This window comes from Heterobasidion irregulare (genome assembly GCF_000320585.1).
Source record: "Heterobasidion irregulare TC 32-1 unplaced genomic scaffold scaffold_01, whole genome shotgun sequence".
Lineage (NCBI taxonomy): Eukaryota > Fungi > Basidiomycota > Agaricomycetes > Russulales > Bondarzewiaceae > Heterobasidion > Heterobasidion irregulare.
Genome location: NW_009258197.1, coordinates 1,295,634 through 1,314,678, shown reverse-complemented (window position 1 = coordinate 1,314,678; position 19,045 = coordinate 1,295,634). Strand labels below are relative to the sequence as shown.

General features: G+C 49.3%; 6 protein-coding genes across 6 annotated transcripts; 2 read left to right on the top strand and 4 right to left on the bottom strand.

The window, feature by feature from the left end:
- Positions 1-96: 96 nt before the first annotated feature.
- HETIRDRAFT_166429 (ribonuclease III) lies at positions 97-1,132 on the bottom strand (the record flags this gene model as incomplete). The annotated part of the gene is made up of 5 exons (XM_009542585.1): positions 97-107; positions 165-263; positions 317-632; positions 688-804; positions 860-1,132. The coding sequence occupies 5 exons, from the start codon at positions 1,130-1,132 to the stop codon at positions 97-99; spliced, it is 816 nt and encodes a 271-aa protein (XP_009540880.1).
- Positions 1,133-2,079: 947 nt separating this feature from the next.
- HETIRDRAFT_413265 (uncharacterized protein) lies at positions 2,080-8,717 on the bottom strand (the record flags this gene model as incomplete). Its single annotated transcript, XM_009542584.1, has 20 exons — positions 2,080-2,212; positions 2,265-2,671; positions 2,729-3,145; positions 3,209-3,495; positions 3,548-3,703; positions 3,753-3,831; positions 3,946-4,113; positions 4,164-4,229; positions 4,286-4,451; positions 4,506-4,620; positions 4,671-4,734; positions 4,788-4,982; positions 5,043-5,116; positions 5,168-5,513; positions 5,565-5,639; positions 5,692-5,918; positions 5,993-7,308; positions 7,362-8,199; positions 8,269-8,320; positions 8,379-8,717. The coding sequence occupies 20 exons, from the start codon at positions 8,715-8,717 to the stop codon at positions 2,080-2,082; spliced, it is 5,520 nt and encodes a 1,839-aa protein (XP_009540879.1).
- A 385-nt stretch (positions 8,718-9,102) lies between these two features.
- HETIRDRAFT_29777 (Esterase/lipase/thioesterase) lies at positions 9,103-10,124 on the bottom strand (the record flags this gene model as incomplete). Its single annotated transcript, XM_009541974.1, has 3 exons — positions 9,103-9,474; positions 9,536-9,903; positions 9,953-10,124. Coding segments are annotated over 3 exons (912 nt in total), but the record flags the coding sequence as incomplete, so codon positions are not given.
- A 545-nt stretch (positions 10,125-10,669) lies between these two features.
- HETIRDRAFT_377575 (uncharacterized protein) lies at positions 10,670-15,752 on the top strand. Its single transcript, XM_009542583.1, has 19 exons — positions 10,670-10,913; positions 10,983-11,032; positions 11,088-11,205; positions 11,268-11,469; positions 11,523-11,691; positions 11,742-11,858; positions 11,926-12,160; positions 12,212-12,717; positions 12,799-12,882; positions 12,932-13,054; positions 13,118-13,514; positions 13,569-13,630; positions 13,681-13,938; positions 13,989-14,135; positions 14,188-14,366; positions 14,418-14,532; positions 14,590-14,708; positions 14,759-14,969; positions 15,024-15,752. The coding sequence occupies exons 1-19, from the start codon at positions 10,739-10,741 to the stop codon at positions 15,213-15,215; spliced, it is 3,459 nt and encodes a 1,152-aa protein (XP_009540878.1). The 5' UTR covers positions 10,670-10,738; the 3' UTR covers positions 15,216-15,752.
- Positions 15,065-16,530, bottom strand: HETIRDRAFT_468627 (uncharacterized protein; the record flags this gene model as incomplete). Its single annotated transcript, XM_009542582.1, has 4 exons — positions 15,065-16,070; positions 16,122-16,229; positions 16,280-16,379; positions 16,433-16,530. The coding sequence occupies 4 exons, from the start codon at positions 16,528-16,530 to the stop codon at positions 15,282-15,284; spliced, it is 1,095 nt and encodes a 364-aa protein (XP_009540877.1). The 3' UTR covers positions 15,065-15,281.
- Positions 16,531-17,078: 548 nt separating this feature from the next.
- Positions 17,079-18,891, top strand: gh5.2 (glycoside hydrolase family 5 2; the record flags this gene model as incomplete). Its single annotated transcript, XM_009542581.1, has 12 exons — positions 17,079-17,141; positions 17,199-17,229; positions 17,282-17,338; positions 17,398-17,483; positions 17,538-17,631; positions 17,755-17,876; positions 17,928-18,044; positions 18,112-18,334; positions 18,393-18,445; positions 18,502-18,611; positions 18,666-18,814; positions 18,872-18,891. The coding sequence occupies 12 exons, from the start codon at positions 17,079-17,081 to the stop codon at positions 18,889-18,891; spliced, it is 1,125 nt and encodes a 374-aa protein (XP_009540876.1).
- Between the last annotated feature and the right edge of the window lie 154 nt (positions 18,892-19,045).

Below are 19,045 nucleotides of genomic sequence, written 5' to 3'. Positions count from 1 at the left end.
CGAAGGAGGTCATTGGTGAGCCGTTGAGGCCAATTGATGGCGCTACAATGCCACAACGACCAGCAAATATGAAGGCATACAACAATTAATATCTCATCAAAAACCAGCTGCGAAGAGGTGGGGAAATTCAATCGACGTCAGTCAGAATGATCCTCGCTACGCACGTGAAGCCCAGCCCATAGCAATATACGCCTCTCTGGCTGCTTCCTCTTTTGCCAATTGTTTGCTGCGCCCATGGCCAGTTCCCTTGATCAAACCCCCGACTGCCTTACGATTAGAACAGCTCCTCAGCCGCAGAATCACAAATGATACATACCGAGGCATTGAACGTTCCAAGCAGGGGCATGAGGAGGCCCGGTCGAATTAGCAACCCAATCCACAACGATGCGTCTTTGTGTGCATGTTTGATTGAACATGGGGAGGAATACAGTCGTTGAGGGAGCGGGACTGGGAAGCGGCGGAGGCGTGTCCGCAGGAGGTATGGGATCTGGAGGATCTTGGTATCTGGACCTTTTTGAATCATTCGATTCATAAGTTGGATCTACGAGCTTGCCAATCCAGCTTTGAACTTCATCGAGGCCACGCTGAATATATACGGCTCCTATATAGGAATGGAAGAGTAGCCTAGTCTCCTATAAGCGATATGTCAGAAGACAAACAAAGAACCAAAAGATCACGATTGCTCACCGACGGCTCTTTCAAGGACTCACGAATGTCAGGGGAGGCGCGCACCCGTTCTCGAAATCCGTACATTGTGACCCAAGAGTCAAGATTTGATTCAGAAAGGCATTCATCAGTCTGGATCTGCGCATATCATCAGGACTAGAAACAATGAATGCAAAATACAGATCAAACGTACAGTCAATTCCGATGCTGACAGCATTGGCCTCTTATCGAATAAGGCTCGCGCAACAACCATCTCTAGCACGCGTTTGCCGAGAAAAGCCACACGGTCAACATCGCCAAAATCATCGTTCATATCAGCTCCAATATACCGGATGGCCCTGTGAGAGAATACATCTAGAAGTAGGTCTCCATCAATCGTAGGGGCCTGTGGAGTATTCATGGATCGTGCTCGTTTCAAGGATGTCGAGTGAGCGACGCTGGAGGTATTGGTTGATGTGGTGGACATCGGAAACTTCAGGCTTTAAGTGGCTCGACAGTCGACGCGCGTAGGACGACTAGAAATGGATTAATACCAGATTGTCGTAAGTTATGCTGCGTATAGACACTGCGACTTTGCGCCGCAGATATCGAGTTGTATCGAGAAGGAAAAACTCCGGTGCTGAGCGCTGAGCGCTAAGCGAAGTAGAAGACTGGTAGGAGTGAGCATCCCATGTTTAAATCAGTCTACGGGTTATATACGTACACCGCACTGCACCGGACCGCTTGGACCCTGACTGGAAAGACCCCTGTGTTCGACAACGTTCTTTGCCTTGGTGTTGTTTTGTTCGGATCTGATTCGTTGAGTCTGCTTGTCTCAGGACTGCGGAACACGCGGCACCAATTGTTGAGACCCGCAATTGCCTTTTACAGGCCTTTGTACGAGGATAAGGCACCTGACTGGCCTAAATACTGCAGTGCCGTCGATCAGCGTAACACTGCTATATACTCGCCAGTGCCACTCATAGGCTCTGGCTGCCCTGTCGACTCTCTGTCGTCAGTGCACAACTTGTATGTGCAACCGGCTGTCAGCAAAGCCCTTCTACCCTAGGTTTCGGGACGGGCAGTAGAGATGGCTTCATTGGCACGGGGTTTCTTCATTGTATCTATGCTATCAGCCTCATGTTCGAATGATCGATATACTGTTCGATTGTGCCCTTGCCAATGCTACTATCCTCATACCTGTTACATTGCGATGGTGCAGCAATTAAAGTCAAATGACAAGACGCCGGAGTTGCGACTCTGGGAAGACTGCACCCATACCGCACCTGCGCTGATAGTGGCTAACCAGTCCTAAATTACAGTACTGCATACAAATTCGTGTAGGCGGAAATAATGGCTAGTTCCTAATATAGATGACAAGAGATCTACCGGCAAAAGGCCATAGAGATCGATGTATGAGTCTAGGTGCGGCCACTAAGTACTAAGCCCTGTTGTATCGGACAAAAACGACTCTCGCTTCTTCCGCTTTTTCAAGAGATTGCGAAGCATCTGAACGATTTGATCGTGTCTCGAGTGCTGCTCCAAGGTTGCAATTGCTTTTGATATACTAATGTTGATGTGTGTAAGCAGAAGGCAGTTATACAGAAGCTTGCACATACCTCGCTGGTCCCGCTGCGACAACAGGACAATCTATCACTAAGTGGTGGGGAGACCTCGTGCAGACAGGGCATATCGATTCCTTGCCGTTTTTGACCTTCTTCGAATTTGTGTGATCATCGTGCGGGGTCGCAGAGCGTTTCAAAGAGCTGCTCATAGATGTCACACGAGAGGGCCCAGCAACGGGCGGAGGCGAAGGAGGTCGCATCGGAGTGGGCTTGTCGACCATCTTGACAGGGTGAGCCGGAGTGATAGGTGGAGGATTTCGTTGATTAGAACGAGATTTTCCATTTTTTACTGGAGGGGCCGAATTAGGACTTGATTCGACAAGCTGGAGAGGCTGGCCGTAGATCAGGTCGATTCGTCCACGTTGGCTTAAGGTTTCGTCAATGGCTTGAATCGCTGCGCGCTGGCAAGCATATGATCTCAGTACGTCGAATAAAGAGCTCACAACAAGATCACAAACCCGTTCTTCAATATCCTCATCCTTTGCCTGATTGAATAGAAGCATCCTGTACTCAGCCAAATTCTCTGAGCTCTCAGTCATAGCACAAGGCCCCGCGTGCCGTGTGCCGCATAGTCCACATTCTCTTTGTGCCTTGTCTTGAACAGTGACCGACCGTTGATTCTCAGGAGTGCGGTATTGGGGAGGTGGCTCCGACAGTCCAGACGCCCCGTTGATCGAAGCATGGACTGGCTGTGTCGATTTGGGAGCAACACCATCCATGGCCATTGTGAAGTCATCCGTTACTTCGTTGTCGGATGCCATTGAGAATGTGTCCATATATGCGTCGGAGTCGTCCGAGATGATCGACTTCGATCTGTCCTGCTTTTTAGCCCCGGACTTGTCCTTCGTAGATGAATCCTCAAGGTCAAATGTTTGCTGTGTTGAGAGAACTTGAAGGTCAGCATCACATCCTGCTATAAAGTCAATAGCAAACAGTACCTGCGGCTTCATGCTCGCAGCGACAGCAGCTTTGCGACGGACACCACGCCCAGTGCGTTCATTAGTCTGAACTTTGGAACGCTCGTCCGCAATTCGTTGCAAAGCCTGAGCCCATGAATCGGAAGGTTCATTGGACTCCGGGATTTCGTCAGCCATCTCCTCTAAACCTTCTTTGTCTGCGGCCCAGACCTTGGCGAATGCGAATGTCATACCAGGAACTTTAGCCTCTTCTTGGTCTCCTTCTGTTTCGGTCTTCTCAATGAGATTGTCCACATCGTGGTCGGTATCTAAAGAGCATTTAATCAGAACCTTAACCAGAAAAGGGCATAAGGATCGAACATATAATATCACGAGCGGTTTGGTCGTCTTCAAACAGAGCCTTGGCGCCATAAGTCAAGATAGATTTTACGTCTTCGCCGGCCTCGTCGTTGTCCATTTTTTGCACAATGACATGATCCAGAACCAGCTTCTTCTTCCCAGCTTGCATTATCCGTTCTTTCCGACAACCTCAGCATCGAAGAGTGACATGCAACGAAAAGCTCACCTTCGGCAGTATCTTTGCCCATGAGCTTGAAGACCAAGCATGGCTTGGTTTGACCGTATCGGTGCGAACGCGCGATGGCCTTGAACAAATGTCAGTCTAGTGTTACCTGTTCTCATGATGTGGACGTACTTGAAGATCCTGCAATTGACTGTCACTTGTTTGCACAAGATAAGCAGGTTCAAAGTGGACTCACCTGATGTGGATTGAAATCGGGATCGAAGATGATAACGGTGTCTGCGCTCCAGAGATTGATACCAACACCACCAGCGCGTGTGGACAGCATATAGATGAAAACGTCGGAGCCCGGACGATTGAATTCATCCATCCCTTTTTGGCGTTCGGCTTGCTTGGTCGAACCATCCTGTTTACCCATGAATATATGCACTGTGTCATAAAGGCGGATTACTATACCAAACGCAAGTATTTGAAATCCTCTCCAATGAGGAAGTCTTCAATGAGATTCAGTGCTATGACGAACTATGTGAAGAACTCAAGAGGCCTGATAAAACTGGACCTAAGGAAGGTTCACTCACCTGACTGAATAGCAAGACACGGTGTCCCCGGGCTTTGAGCTTTGGTAGTAATGCCCTGAGCAGCCTCAACTTTGCACTGGCAGCAACCAACCTCTCATGCGACTCTCGCTCGCTCAGATTCTTAGGCTCGATGTCGTTTGACACGAGATAGGGATGCTGTATACATCTAGACGGAGATTTGAGAAATCATGGCTGTCAAGACGACGTAGAAGGCACTCACTTTCGTAGCTCCATGAGGATATTGATCATATTGCTTTTGACACCGCTCGAAGATGACCTAGTCTTCGAATCTCCCAAAGACCGAGTCAAGGTCATCAAGATGCTAAGATTTTTACCTGGTTTGAGATCAGTAACAAGTCAAATATCAAGATCACCTCCGACGGACTCAATATCGATTTGTATATTTCTTTTTGAAGAGATGTCATCGAGACGGGAACAATGACCTCATTCTGGGAAACATCACTCAACATAGACTGCAAAACGATTAATGATGTTCGCCAACCTTGGGTGGTAATTGCAGGACATCTGCTTTGACACGTCGCAGAAAATAGGGCCGCAATCGCTCATGCAGTTGTTTGACGAGGTCCTCGGTCAATTCTTCGTGGTCTTTCTCTAGCTGTTCCAAGTCATTCCACTGATCCGGATCCAAGAAATTCATCAAGTTGAAGAGTTCACGAATGTTGTTGTTCAGCGGTGTCTATAAAGCGAGATATCACATTGAATAGATGAGCACACTTTGATGCAGGAAGACACTCACGCCGGTCATGATGATGCGATGTGCAATCTTTAGCTCATTCAACTTCTTGAAAAGAAGACTATTATCATTCTTGACTACAAAGAAAGGTCAGCGTTGATCTGTTGAAGATGACTAGTTGGACTAACGTCTCTGTCCTTCATCTACGACCAACACCTCCCACCTGGCGATGCTCTTAAACACAGGCGTGAAGTCTTTCGAATTTGAGACGTTATCGTAAGTAGTGACCAACACATGGAATTTGGCTCCCGTCGTTCCAGAAGATATACGTGTGTGTTTCAGTTCGTACCGCTTGATGATTTCACGGGATTTGGCTTCGCCATAGAAAGGAACGACGCGAAGAGCGGGTGCCCATCGTGCGAGTTCTCGGACCCAGTTTGTGATTGTGGACTGAGGGACGACAATAAGAACCGGATATGCTTTCCACTGCGCTATTATCTTGCCCACAAATGTTGCAATTTGGACGGTCTTGCCCTACCGGAACTGTTTAGCAAGGAATTCAAGAAGCCATGGTCCTTACTGTACCAAACCCATTTCGTCGGCGAGGATACTAGATTGGTGGTTATACCAATTATCGCAAAGCCAGTTGAAGCCATCAATCTACAAGGTATTTATCAGTCATAAGGACTATGTAGAAAAAATGGCGTCGCACCTGGAAAGGCATGAGTTTAAGTTGCTCGCTCTGCCCCAGATTAGGCTGCTGTCCCTCTAGCAATCGGTAATGGGCGTAGCCGTCCTTCTTCCGGTTATCTAACTCTTGATATTGAGCCTTGGTGCGTGAAGGTACAGTGACCTTTCGGGACTCAATCAGATACCTGAATGCGGCTTCGAAAGCTTCGTAACCGGGCTCTCCAGTGCGAGGTGGAGAATCCCAAGTAGCTGATAGGTGAGACAAGTAATTATGGGGGCTGTATCAGCCTGCGGGACATATTTGATAAAAAGAAACTAATAACCTTCATCGTAGCCTAAATCATCCCACTTGATGAACGCCCACACCACCTTGCTAATGTCTTCCGCGACCATAGTTCGAGTCTTTTCGAACTCATCTATGCCTATCATGAAGTGCTCATCAGGCGGTTCGCCGTCTTTAAAGGCAGCGTTGCGCTGATACCGGGCTTCAATCACGGCGTCATCTTCATCATCTTCATCCTCGTCGTCGCTAATGACAATGGCATCCTTCGCAGTGCGCTTGGATGATTTTGTCTTCGAGCTTTGCCTGACGGGGGACCATAACTTGACGTCAAGAAGGCGGTCTATGGTCTTCCAAGCCGGAGGAATCCGACGGTCCGCGTCGGGGAGAGCACCTAAGAACAAAGATATAGCTGACTTGACAGTGTCAAGCCTGACCGAAGACTCTCTCGACTCCTCTGCGACGCCAATGCCTCCCTCGGCTACGGCATTCGCAATCGCATCCTCTTTGACAGGCTCCTTCAAAAGCTCGATTCTGGATCCATCTGCCAAGAAATGCCTTAACTTTGCGGCGTGTGTGGCTAACAGCCATCCGTGAGGAACCCAGCTAGTGCGTCTGTAGCTTCGGTCGAGCCACTTGACCAGGTATTCTCGAGAAAGTGGTTCTTTGTAATGTGGAGTTTGACCCGCAAGCTGAAGAGGTTCGATGGTATTTGGAGGAAAGGGTCGCCAAGCCAAGATATTGTCGACAGTGTACTGATAAGAAGAACAATCCGCACATGTCCAATTGTTTTCATGCTGATAATAACTAGCGATCATCGCACGGCCAACAAGATCGCCATCGTCAACGGCAGTGTCGTCAGGAGAAGGAAGGTGAGCATAATGAGCTAGGCGTCGACACAATGAACATCGGAACAATAGTTCTTTTTGAAGAGCACTAGACGAGTTATTGGGTTCTTCTGCAGACAAACCACTAACAGGCACTTGAGGAACGTCGTTTATCTCGACATCATTAAGAGTTACTCTAGGAGAGCCTTCCGGATCCTTTGAGCCCATCTTCGAGGGAACGATATTGTCGTCATTGGGCTTCGAATGTGAATCTTCTGGTTCCAGTGCGACATCCAAACAGCCCATGCACACACCGCCTTTCATGCACATCGCACATATGAACTCGGTTGTTTGATAGGCACTGAGGCTATCGCGCCGCTTAGGCTCAGGCAACACATTTGTATCGTTTCCTTCGGCAAATTTCGCAGCTTGTTGCCATCTGTTTCGATCTCGTTGGAGCGCTGCTTTGAGGATCTCGTTGCGTTGTGTACCGGCCAAACAGCTCCAATGAGCTGATAAGGGGCACTTGAGGCTAACGAAGTCGCTCATCAGCTGCTTGAAATTAGAAAACCCACACATCCATACCATCTCACCCAGCCGCCTAACGAAGCCAAGTCTTCCTCCGAATCCTGATCTTCATCGTCCGCCCTCTTCTTTTTGGTTCTACCCTTCGGTTTCAGTAAGAGGAGGTGCGTTGGCTTACGCTGGCACTTCTGGCATATATCTCGGTGTGCACGAAGAGCGACGGTATCTTCGTCCTCACATGGATCGTAGTCTAGGTCTGCGACCAGGCGGAAATGACCATACGCTGGACGGGCCTCTTTTCCGCGACGCACTTTTTTGGGCTGCGTAGCTTTCCCCTTTCTAGACCCACGAGAATGAGCCTCAAACTGAGAGCCAGAGTCGTCCGAATTGTCGCTTTGGTAGTCGTCGTCAGCCAGGGTTTTCCTGCGATTTGTTGTGGCCCTGCTAGAACGCCGCAGAGCTTGAGCAGTCTCGACTGGACTACCGTCCTCGTCGTCCGAATCCACGTTGATCACCACGTTCTTGGACCGCGTTTTTCTCGGGCTGAAAGGTAACTGTCCTCTTCTTGTGAACCGTTTGTTGGTGGCAGTGGCTTTAGTGGTCCCACGGGTAACACGGCTCCCCACCAAGAAGTCGCTTTCGTCCTCGTCTTCATCCTCGCTCTCAGCCTCGCTGTCTTCGACACGGGTGGGAGAACTGCCCTCAGCAATGTCGTTATCCCACTCTTCACCTTCGTTGTCAAATGGGATGCGTGATGGCCCGGCGCGCACGAGATTTTGTTGCTTTACTTGTCTTTGCAGTTCAGTGAAGGCGATCGTCATCTTGACACGCGACTGTGGGTGAACATCAGGTCCATTCGGGTCGAAAGAAGGCAACGTTCCATCCATCTTCCTACGTTCTGCAAACATGCAAGTCAGTAAATTTTCGTTTCACAATGTAGGTATGGTGAAGTGGCACTACGGCTTACGGAAATCTTCGGCGAGGGTGGGGTACTGTTTCGCGAACTCTGCTGCTTTGAACTGAATGCGCCGTGAAATGTTAGAAAGGCGAAGCGAATAAGACCTGCAGTGGTGATACCTTGTGTGCTGGCCCCACTTTGTCTCTTGCAAAATACCACAAGACAGAGCCCTGACGGAACTCGCCGACCACAGAATGGGGTGTGAAGTTATACAGCTCGTGGTCCGACGTCAATTCGAGTTCAGCAAGTTCATGGTAAACGACGCGTTCTGAAGGTGCTAATTGTGCCACCTGGACGTATGGTACGGGTGCTGCCGCGGCGACGTGAGCAACGGCCTCTGAGAGCTGAGAGCCAGTTGAGAGAGGGCTCAAAGAAGCATAGAACGCGGTCTCAGGATTGACTGTTCTTCTGGGTGGTAATAGTTGGATAGGGTCCGAAGATGGCTCCGCATCGCTCATGGTACAAGGTAAGACGATGCGAGGTCGCTGGACGCGTCGATGGCTTCTTCACGACTGTCGCGTCCTTTCGATTATAACTCCCAGGTCCCCGTGTGCGGTCCGTGGGATCATGTAACCTTAACCCATCTTAATGCCAGCTCTATGATTGGCTCGTGCGTTGAGACGTATTAGAATCATCCGGCTGAGTTCTCAGAAAGTCTCATCCAAAGCGTAAGTACATTGTGTTTGGTATCTACTTCCCAAGTGTACACGAAGCCTAGAATAAGTCTCCAGCGCGCATCCAAGCAAGACACTGCAATGCTAAATCCTCTCCGTGGTCTAAGCGGAACCCATATGCATTGAGACAATGTGCTTCTGAAAGCTTTAAATTTTCGATGGACTCACTGATACAGAAAGCGTGCGGAATGTCTGTACCGCCATGGATGACCTTGACGCCCGCAGGCATATCATGCATAGTCTCAAGTATGATTTCCCTATGCTTGCCAACCCAGGCATCATTTTCTGCAAAGTAGAACCAAATATGTTCGTGATGCTCTTCCAGTAAGGCAATGTCCATCTCGCGGATGGCTCCCATCTCTTCGTGAGCCATAGAAAGCGAGGCCCAGATAGTGGAGGGAGACTGAAGTAAAGATTGTAGAACGATGATCTGCTCTCGAGGCCAGGAGGAGAAAAGCAGCAAGAGAATGCGATGGGGAAGGTGTCGCACCAGGAAAGAAGCGTATGACACAAGCCTAGGAAGAGGAGGGTGGAAGAGCCACTGTAGAAGGCGGCCTCGTCATCGCGACGGGAACGATGACATTGAGCTGAAACAGACATACACTAAGAAGGCGCCCATTTGGAGTGTCCGCAATATTCGTTATAGTTGGGAAGAGCAAAAAAGTCCCAGACACAACGTTTGGCCTTGCCTTGAGAACTTGAAGGGTCAGCCAAGACCCCACGCTATGTCCTACCAAGACCACTTTGGTACCAGTACCAAAAGTGACGACGATATCATCCAAAACTTCAATGATAGTTTGAATCTGGACATGCAGGCCAACAGTAGACGCGCTCCTCTTCCGGCCTGTGACTGGCTCGATACCAGGAGTATGCCCTATGTAGGAATGGGCCAAAATCGCAAGTCCGGGGGCAGAGCCCTTCCAGATGGCGGAAAGAAATGGTACATAGAATCCCAGTAATCCCGGATTCCCTTGAAAAGCAATGTGAATATGGCATATGATCGATTTCAGGTTGCTGACCTGGAATGAAAAGTAAGACGGTGCTTGGCGTCGAAGCCTCGCCGTCTACAGGCGGCCACCAGATAGTGTGAGCTGCTTTGGACACGCTTGCATGGTGATACAGTGTATGATAATAGGTGCCATCTTCTCCCTGGGTTTTGAGGTCGTATGAATGTAAGAATGGTGGGAGCAGTTTAAGAGCAGCCGCCATGGCTGGAGCGTGAGAGACGAGTGGACCTGGTGAAGTGTGGTCCGTGGACCCATTTGACTGGCATTCTAGTTGTTGTTCCACCACCAGTTGGTAACTGGCGCACTGTAGGCAGCTGTCCTCTCGACTCTTATTCCCTCTCTGCTGCAGCCTCCTGCTCTATGTCTAGAGCCAACCCGTTCCCAACTGCTCCAGCTCGACGACCACGTTCTCCTGCAAATGGCGCCGATTCGCCGTATTCGTCCAATACCAAACCACTCCAGATCAGCCGCACCCCAGCACGCCCGTCGACGCCTAGCAACAGCTCCGTAATATCCACAGGTAGCTCACCTAGCGGGCCTTCACGTCCGCAGAGGTCAGAACTTAGAAACCGCCAAGTGGAGGAATACTCCTATCCCGATTCCCCTTCGACCTCGTCGCGCCCGCGCGTCAGAGATCGCGAGGACAGCGTGAGCACAACACGATCGGACGCATCTTTCCCTAATCCCTATAGAGCGCGCAATGGCAGCGCTAGCATGGGGACCTCTGCTCCTCGACCGAGGAGGCCTACACGCTCGGGTACAGAAGATTCTGAAAAGGGCCCTGCACTGGCTGTTGTCATGTCTGCATTCCAGAGCGCAGCTCGGAAGAAGACTGTCGATACTTACGGAGACGATGAGTGGGAGAGAGAGCGTCAGCAGGAAGTTGAAGCTGAGCGGCAAAGGCAGAAGAGAATCATGGACAAGGTCCCCGGCAGACGGGCGAATGGCAAAGCGAAAGCAGGAGATATTGATGGTATGTCTTCCGTTCAATTATATTGTTCTCTGTCCGACATTTGTGCGTAACTCTGACAACTTCACACAGCTATCCTGGAACAAATCAAGGACGAGTGGGAGTTCGTCATTGACTCGGAAGTGAGAGGAGAATCATCCTCGCTGTGTAGAGTCAACTAAGGCTTCTTCATCGCAGTTCAACCCAATTGACCTTGCCCTACAACTAATCGATGATTCAAACTCAGGAAAAGACATCGGGTCCTTTCGGCGCACAAAATCCATGCTGTCGAAGACCTTGAAAGGCTCCGTTGACAGTATGTCCATGATGATTGCATAGCACAAATCGCTTAATTACATCTTGATGATACTCTCTCAGAACACTATCAAGCATTTGCGGCGTCTCTTCCTCATCATGCATCTTTATTGAATCATCTCGGGACAACACAAACACAGATCAGAGGAGCTCGCGGTTCGCTTTTAGAGGCTAAAGAAGCCCTAGGTAGCAAGCGAGCTGATCTGGTTCAAATGTGGACAAGAGGACAAACTTTGGAAGAAATGATTCGCCTACTAGATCAGATGTACGTGTACCGATGCTCCCAATATAATCAGTTTATCGAATTTTCGATCACAGTGAACACCTAAAACTAGTTCCCGACGTTTTAGAGAGTCTCATGTCTGAGAAACGGCTGTTGCAGGCTTCTGTCCTCTTGATCCGAAGTCTCAAAATGATTAACAATCAGGACATGCTTGATATTGGCGCTGTCGCGGATTTGCGGAGCTACCTGAACGGCCAGGAAACGGTAAGAATTGGCATAGCTCTTCTCACCTTTCATGCTTAAGATGTAAACAGGCGCTGCGTGAAATTCTCATAGACGAGCTTCATAGCCATCTGTATTTGAAATCATTTTGGTGTGACAGCCGCTGGGTTGCGTATACTGCCCATCAACAAACCAGTGCGTTCATTGGGGTTTTTCAATCATGTATACTTCATTATATCCACCCTTTTTTTTGCAGTGTCCGTAGTCGAATTTGAGGATGAACCTCTTCCTTCTGACACCGTGCCGCAACCACCGACGCCAACGACACCTGTCACACCTACATCTCCTACATCTCGACCCTCCCGTCTATCTCGTTATCTTCATGACCTTGCCCTTCGCCCAAACAATCCGCCCGATGATGTCGATGAGCAAGGCTTCCGGCAAAGCGTGTCATTTTCTCCTGCAGGACTTTCCGTAAGCACCTCTACATCAAATTTGACGACGGGAAATGGTCCATCCTCCATATCTTCCTTTGCCAACCTGGCGAGTATTGCTGGCGGAGGCAGTTCACAAACGCAGAGCAGAAACCCGGAAACTGACTCATTTGCTTACATCGAAACATTGCTTGAGTCTCTCGCGGTACTTGGAAAACTAGGCAGTGGTCTTGACGTTGTCGCACAACGTTTGCCAAGTGAAATCTTCACACTCATCGAGAATACAATCGAAGAGGTCGGCGAGCGCGCTGAGTATGGGCGGCGCACATCGATGCTGATCAACAGTACCACAAGCACCACTGCGAAGCTACATTCTGCGTACATGGTCGCGCCGACATCGGCGCCCGACGGTACAGGCATCGGATCTGTGGGGACGATGTTTGGTTTTGCGTCCGGTTCTATCAATGGTACGACATTAAGCGCCCTGAGACTGAGACTCACGGCCCTTGAATCGTCTTCGCAACACGTTGATCATGAGATTTTACGGGACTTGTTCTGGACGTTGTACTCAAAACTGGACGCCGTCACGCAGGGCTTGCGAGTAGTGTACGAGGTTGCAAACCGTATTGGATCGGTGAGCCTCCTCTTGCTCTGCTATCTATAACCTTCATCAAGAGTGTGTTAAGTTGCCATTATCACTTACGCTTGAATGTAGCGACGAGATTTCAAGGATTCTTCTGGAACCAAGCCGGGTGCCCTCTTTCCGTTAGCAGAAGTATGGATGCCCGTTCAAGCAGAGGTACGTTCAAGAGCAAGCGACATGGGCTTCATTACAATATTCCACATAGGTTCGAACAATCTTGAATGACTACTTGACGAATGAAGAGCAAGGCGCAATGTCTGGAAGGAACCCCATATCTTCAATCAATGATGTATTGCGCGAAGGAAAGTTTACTAGGGATAAAACCAAGGTAGTTACATGGCGCTTATCACTGAGACACGACCGTGCTCATGGCTCTACTGTCATACCTCAGAATGTCTTCCGGTTCGCCGATACGGACCCCAAACTCTCCAACAAAGCACTACGCTCGCATGAGGACGAGCTCAACCGAGTTTTGAGAGACACGGTCCCTGGGCTAGTACAAGGCTCCTCTGAATCTACCGTGCAAGCGACGTTATCTACCGTAGGGACAGATGAACGACTTCTGGGTATGGATCAGCATCACCGTCTGCTCATCAAACCCGACGCTTTCCACGTAAGCGTGTTGTTTCAACCGACTCTCGCGTTCTTGGATCGCATTGCGGAAGTGTTACCGTCTGGCTTAGAGTCGGCAAGAGCATCTAGTGCTATATTGGATGATTTCGTTCTCAAGGTGTATTTACCTCAACTGGAAGACAAGGTCTCGCTGCTGTTCCATCATGCCGTCACTGGTAAATATATAATATACTTTGTTCTGCTTCCCTCTTCTCATTTTCTCGTGATAGGCCCTGAAGCCTTCCAACCCGATCCCGCTTCAGCATGGCTGTCGTCAGAACCCTTGGTCAACGTAAGTTCTCAATCTGCTTCAATACTCATCTGACCGTACCCTCAACTTAGGCGAGCACTCAACTCATGTCTTTGATCAACTCTCTCTGCGCCATGCTTCGCACTACGCCGTTTCACCGGGAGAATTATGCACGACTAATCCTCACTGTCGTCATTCAATTTTACCAGCGCTGTAGTGACCGTTTCCAAGCTTTGGTAGCTCCACTTGGTTCGGGAGAAATGGACGAAGAACCTCGGATCGCATTAGCATCTAAATGGGCACAATCATCAGAACTCATACCATGTTTGACAGAGCTATACAAGTCATTGGTACGTCCTGCGAGATTGAGCCGGTGGCAGTTGCTGATCCGTGGACATAGGATGACAAACCAGATGGGAGGCGAAATATCTGTCGTCGGGAAGGCCGTATCGAGTCGCACCTGCTGGGTGACAGCATTATTGCCAAGGATGACTTGGTTCACCCACTGCGGAATCTTTCTGCGTTGGGGAACCTATATCGCAGCGTAGTAAGTCACATCATCAGCTTCGAAGTAGTCAATCGTCAATAGTCATATGCAGGCCTGGTTCGCCGCCTCTCTAAATCAATTGAAAGCTGCTTCCGTGGAAAGTCTGTCACCGACAACGCCAAAGCTCGATTCTCTCGCCGCACCAACACCCTATACCCCTTATCTACCTTTCGTCCTCCCTATTTCCGCAGGTGAACAGTTGCAGCTACCACTGTCGAGGGAAATGGCAATGTACAATTCGTTTTGAATATGCTTTCTGTCATCACTCACCTGATGGCGTAGGCGATTCCATGCATTGTTGAAAACTTACGAGCAGCTAGCAGAACTGATTCTGTACACTATTCGCGTGGACACCCGATGTCGAGCGGGACATTACTTAGACCAGGCATTTCGACATGTAAGTGCCCTTCTTTCAGTGTATTCCCGATTGGCATCTGAAACATGATCACAAAAGGGCAATTATCGCATACACCGAGAAGTGGGCGAACCCGATCCGCACATCATCGACCTCAATATAGAGCTTGGAGAGTGTGATGACATCATTTCGACTACGCTCCCGCCTAGGGAGCAGCGGTACGCAGAAATTCCATCAGATATGACAAATGTCCTAATGGGATGTTCAGGTTTGTCTTCGAAGGCATAGGCTTGTTGATGGAGGACCTGTTGATCTCTAACGCTCGGAAAATGCCGTTCGCAAACGCGCTTGGGATCAAGAAAATCAGCCGAAACATGCTTGCTCTACAGCAATGCATCAAGACTATCGCACGCGACTCACAAGACACAGAATTTGAGCGAGCCAAACAATATTACGCTTTATTCTCCTTGAACCCAGCAGTATGTATTCGAATGGATAATTCGTGTGACATCGCTGAATGATCTAATCCACAGGAAATGCTGGATAGCATTCGCAAAAAGCAAGTTTTCACCTTCGACGAGTACAAAGCCATGCTCGATTTACAGTGTGGTGTCGATCAAAGTAACCGTAACGGTGCCCCACAAGCTACAGACAGGAATTACAGCATGTATGTCATAGACTTGCATGGGCTGGAATTAGGAGAAGACGGAGATGAGGGGTCATGATGGTCTTCCAAAACCATTACAGCTCATATTTATCAACACTTGCATATCTGGTTTGACGGAACAGAACTACTTTGATTGTGGTGTAATTTTTGCGCTATGTTTATGTGGCCGGCCCCGCTCTAGCCATGCGATATCGACTACATCAGCTTCTGGTAAGCTGTGGGGGGCGCGGGAATTTGTCGAGAGAAGGTTGGGAGCCAGAGCCACATGATACCTGCCTTTCCGATTGGGTTCGCTCGCGGATTTGTCGGCTGGAGGAGTGTACTTGAGAATTGGGATGCTCCGTAGAAACTCTCGATATCGCCGCCGAAGATATCTATTCGGAGCAGGAGGTGTTGTGGGTTCTCGTGGAGAATCATTGTCACTCTCGAGGCCGTTAATTGTTTGGCGTTGTCTCCGAGGCTTGGGAGGGCTTTGCCCAACGGGACCAGCCAAGATCTGTAATTCTCGGAAGACACCCGCTCCCTGCAAACCGATACCTCGAATACCAGCACGTTTCACATCATCCCAGCCCGTAGACTCTGCAGTACTGCCCTGACCATTGGTTCTCACCGTGACTTCGAGTGGGGGTATAATGGTTTTCCACTGGGCTTTGAAGAACCTCTGACGAATATTGACTTCACGGAGCTTACTGAGGGGCCCAAAGAGGCGCGCCTCTGTCGAATTGGGGTCTGCTTGGGGAGGCAAAAGCGGTGGACGGACGAGATCAGCCGGGACAAGAGCCTTGTTCGCGAGCCGAGATTGGCTAGATGTAAGCAAGGCAGACAACTCCGGCGAAAACACCGGAGGTCGAGAATGTTCCAAAGACGAGATAATTCGGGGTGGTGCATCAGCGCCAGGGTTAGAGAGAAGAGGCTACAGACAGTGATGAGGGAGATTTGAAGTCCAATGGTGTCCTTTGCGTACCTCTGTTATAGCATACTTCAAAGGACCACTACGACCGTATGCAAAATTCATGGCGCGCAAGAGATAATGCCTGTCCCCTGCGTTTGCACGTTCGAGTTTTGTCACTTCCTGCAACGCAATGATCTTTCCACAGCACTTGGTAGCAGAGGTGTACATACCTTGCGCACTCGCTTGATCTTGTAATATCTCAGCCCTTCATTTTCCCATGTTCCTAAAATCCTATGTGCATCGTCCGCGAATTTAATTCGGAAATACTGTCTACGGTTGAGTTTGTTTAGGTATTATGAGGAGTGTGTAGCGATGCACTGTACCGGAGATAGTTATGGGGAAGTAGTCGCACTTGTCGCAGAGCTGACCGATACAGTGACAGCACGGCTTTCTTTCCTGTAAGAGATTTCCCAAGAGCCATGGAGAACACTGAACATCGTCGCTAAACGCGTACAACAATTCAAAATGCGCTCATCGGGAGCACACCACGTGTTCGATAATTCGGGTCGCCGAGATGTCCGAGAACTTCAAAGAAGCCACGGCGATACACTTTCATCGTCGAAGTCGAAAGCTTTCAGTACCAGCGGGCGTTACATAGGTAGCACTGGACACATACAAGGTGAATTCTTTTGCAGCAACGTGGCTACTTCTGCCTCACACCGTCAATTGACGCCATCCCTCCACAAGACGTCGTGGCCTGGGGTTTCATCATCGTTCTGCGCTCGGTATATATCAGTACGAACCTCGGATTAAATAAGAGTCTATAAATGACTCCACAAATGTATTCAGGCGAATTACTTTGCGACTTGGGAACTCGAAGTATTTTTCCGCAGATTCCCCGAAGTCTTCGTACGGGAGGTTCGTAACCAATACACGCACGACGACAGAGCATCTGGAACGAATATAAAGGATCCTTAATCAACTCTTCTGGTACGCCCAACCCCTTTCATTAAAGATACCAGGTCCACTATGAAATTTATCATTTTTTCGGCTATCCTTGCTACAGCGCCTTTCGTGTACGCGCAGTCGCCTGTAAGTATCGCAAGCCGTGCTGTCACTTGTTTGTTCACCATCTAAATCGCCTTTCAGATATGGGGTCAGTGTGGAGGTAGAGATTGGAGTAAGCTATTTCTCTCAGAACACTTCAATAGAATGTTGACTTGAATCACCAGCTGGTGCTACTAGCTGCGAGGCTGGGAGTACTTGTGTTCCAGCAGACAACAACCCTTGTGGATTTATCTCGTACCCGTGACATACGCTTTACGCTAAATCCCTTTCTTTCTTCTAGACTATTCCCAGTGTATCCCTGACTCCCAAGGGCCATCACTGCCCTTCCTCGGAGGTGTGAACACTGCTGGTTACGATTTCTCCGTCGTCAGTGCTCTCTTCAGTTACCATGGAGAGATTATAACATGACTCTTCTCTCAGGCTACGGACGGATCCTTTAACGGCACTGGCGTCTCGCCCCCTGTGTCTCAATTCACCCACTTTGCATCCGAGGGCGTAAACATTTTCCGAATTCGTAAGCATATCCTCCTTCACTTCTACATGCGTCTTCTGACAGTTCATATGATCTCTACTTTCAGCTTTCGGTGAGAATCAGGTTGTATGCCAGCTAGACATGATAATCTGAACAGACGGCTAGCTTGGCAGCTCATGACGCCAACCCTTGGGGGGACGATATCGTCTTCCTTCTTTGCTAGGTATGACGCAACAGTACAGGCCGCCTTGTCTGCTTCCACCAGCCCCTACGTTATCGTCGACCTGGTATGTGTTCTCTATATCTAGATCTCGCCTCCCATTGCTGAGGTCAGTTAGCACAACTATGCCAGATGGAACGGCGAGATCATCGGTCAAGGAGGTCCTACCAACGATCAATTCGCTAGTATCTGGTCCCAACTTGCAGCTAAGTATGCTAACGAGCCGCACATCATTGTTAGCTGCATCTATTTTTTGAGAGACTCCGGACTACACTTACATGGGGGTGTCCTTTATCCCGCAGTTTGGCATCATGAACGAACCCCATGATCTCAACTCTATCTCTACTTGGGCGGAATCTGTTCAGGTCGCCGTTAATGCTATTCGTGCAGCCGGTGCGACTTCTCAGCATTTGTTGCTGCCTGGATCTTCCTGGTCTAGCGCGCAGGCATTGCCCACAGAAGCCGGTCCATTCTTGCTCAATGTTACTGATCCCGCTGGCGGAACTAGCAAATTGTTATTTGACGGTAGGCTTCTCAGACATAGTCCAAGCCGTAAGGTACAATCACCGATCATTTCCGTTAGTTCATAAGTACCTCGACAGCGACAACAGTGGAACTCATGCTGAGTGTGTAACGGTTCGTCCTCATACTGGAATCAAGACCTTTGTATCCTGAGCTAACATTGACATCAGAACAATATCGACGTCCTCACAACTCTTGTTTCCTGGCTCCAGTCAAATGGAAACCGCCAGGCTATCCTCAGTGAGACTGGTGGGGGCAACACCGCTTCCTGCGAGACTGAGTATGGCCCTTCTGTTCGGGTTGATATGGTGATTGGTTGACAAAACATCCGTAGTCTCGGTCAAGAGCTAGCCTTCGTCAAAGCTAACTCTCGAAGCATCGTTGGGTTTTCCGTCTGGGCTGCTGGCGCGTTCGACACTACCTATATCCTTTCGGTCACCCCGAACGCCAATGGGACTGATCAACCATTATGGACGGCAGCTGGTGAGACCGCTCGCTTTACGAGTTTCTTTTGTCTCTGATGTCACTTTGGCCTCTCAGTGAGACCCAACCTCCCATAGGCCTCGAGCTCAGGGCCTTAGTGGAAATGAATACGGGTTTTGACATAAACTTGGCAGGGTTAAAATACAATAAAAATTATGTTTTTCGATGCAAACTGTACATTATTTTGAGGTGCGATGAGTGAGGTGAGGTGGTCCAGAGACCTCAGAATGT

Coding starts and splice junctions, on each gene's coding strand:
- HETIRDRAFT_377575 (XM_009542583.1), top strand. CDS start 10,739: ATGTCTGCATTCCAGAGCGCAGCTCGGAAGAAGACTGTCGATACTTAC. Junction 12,161..12,211: donor AAATTTGACGACGGGAAATG/GTCCATCCTCCA, acceptor TTGCTGGCGGAG/GCAGTTCACAAACGCAGAGC. Junction 12,718..12,798: donor TTGCAAACCGTATTGGATCG/GTGAGCCTCCTC, acceptor GCTTGAATGTAG/CGACGAGATTTCAAGGATTC.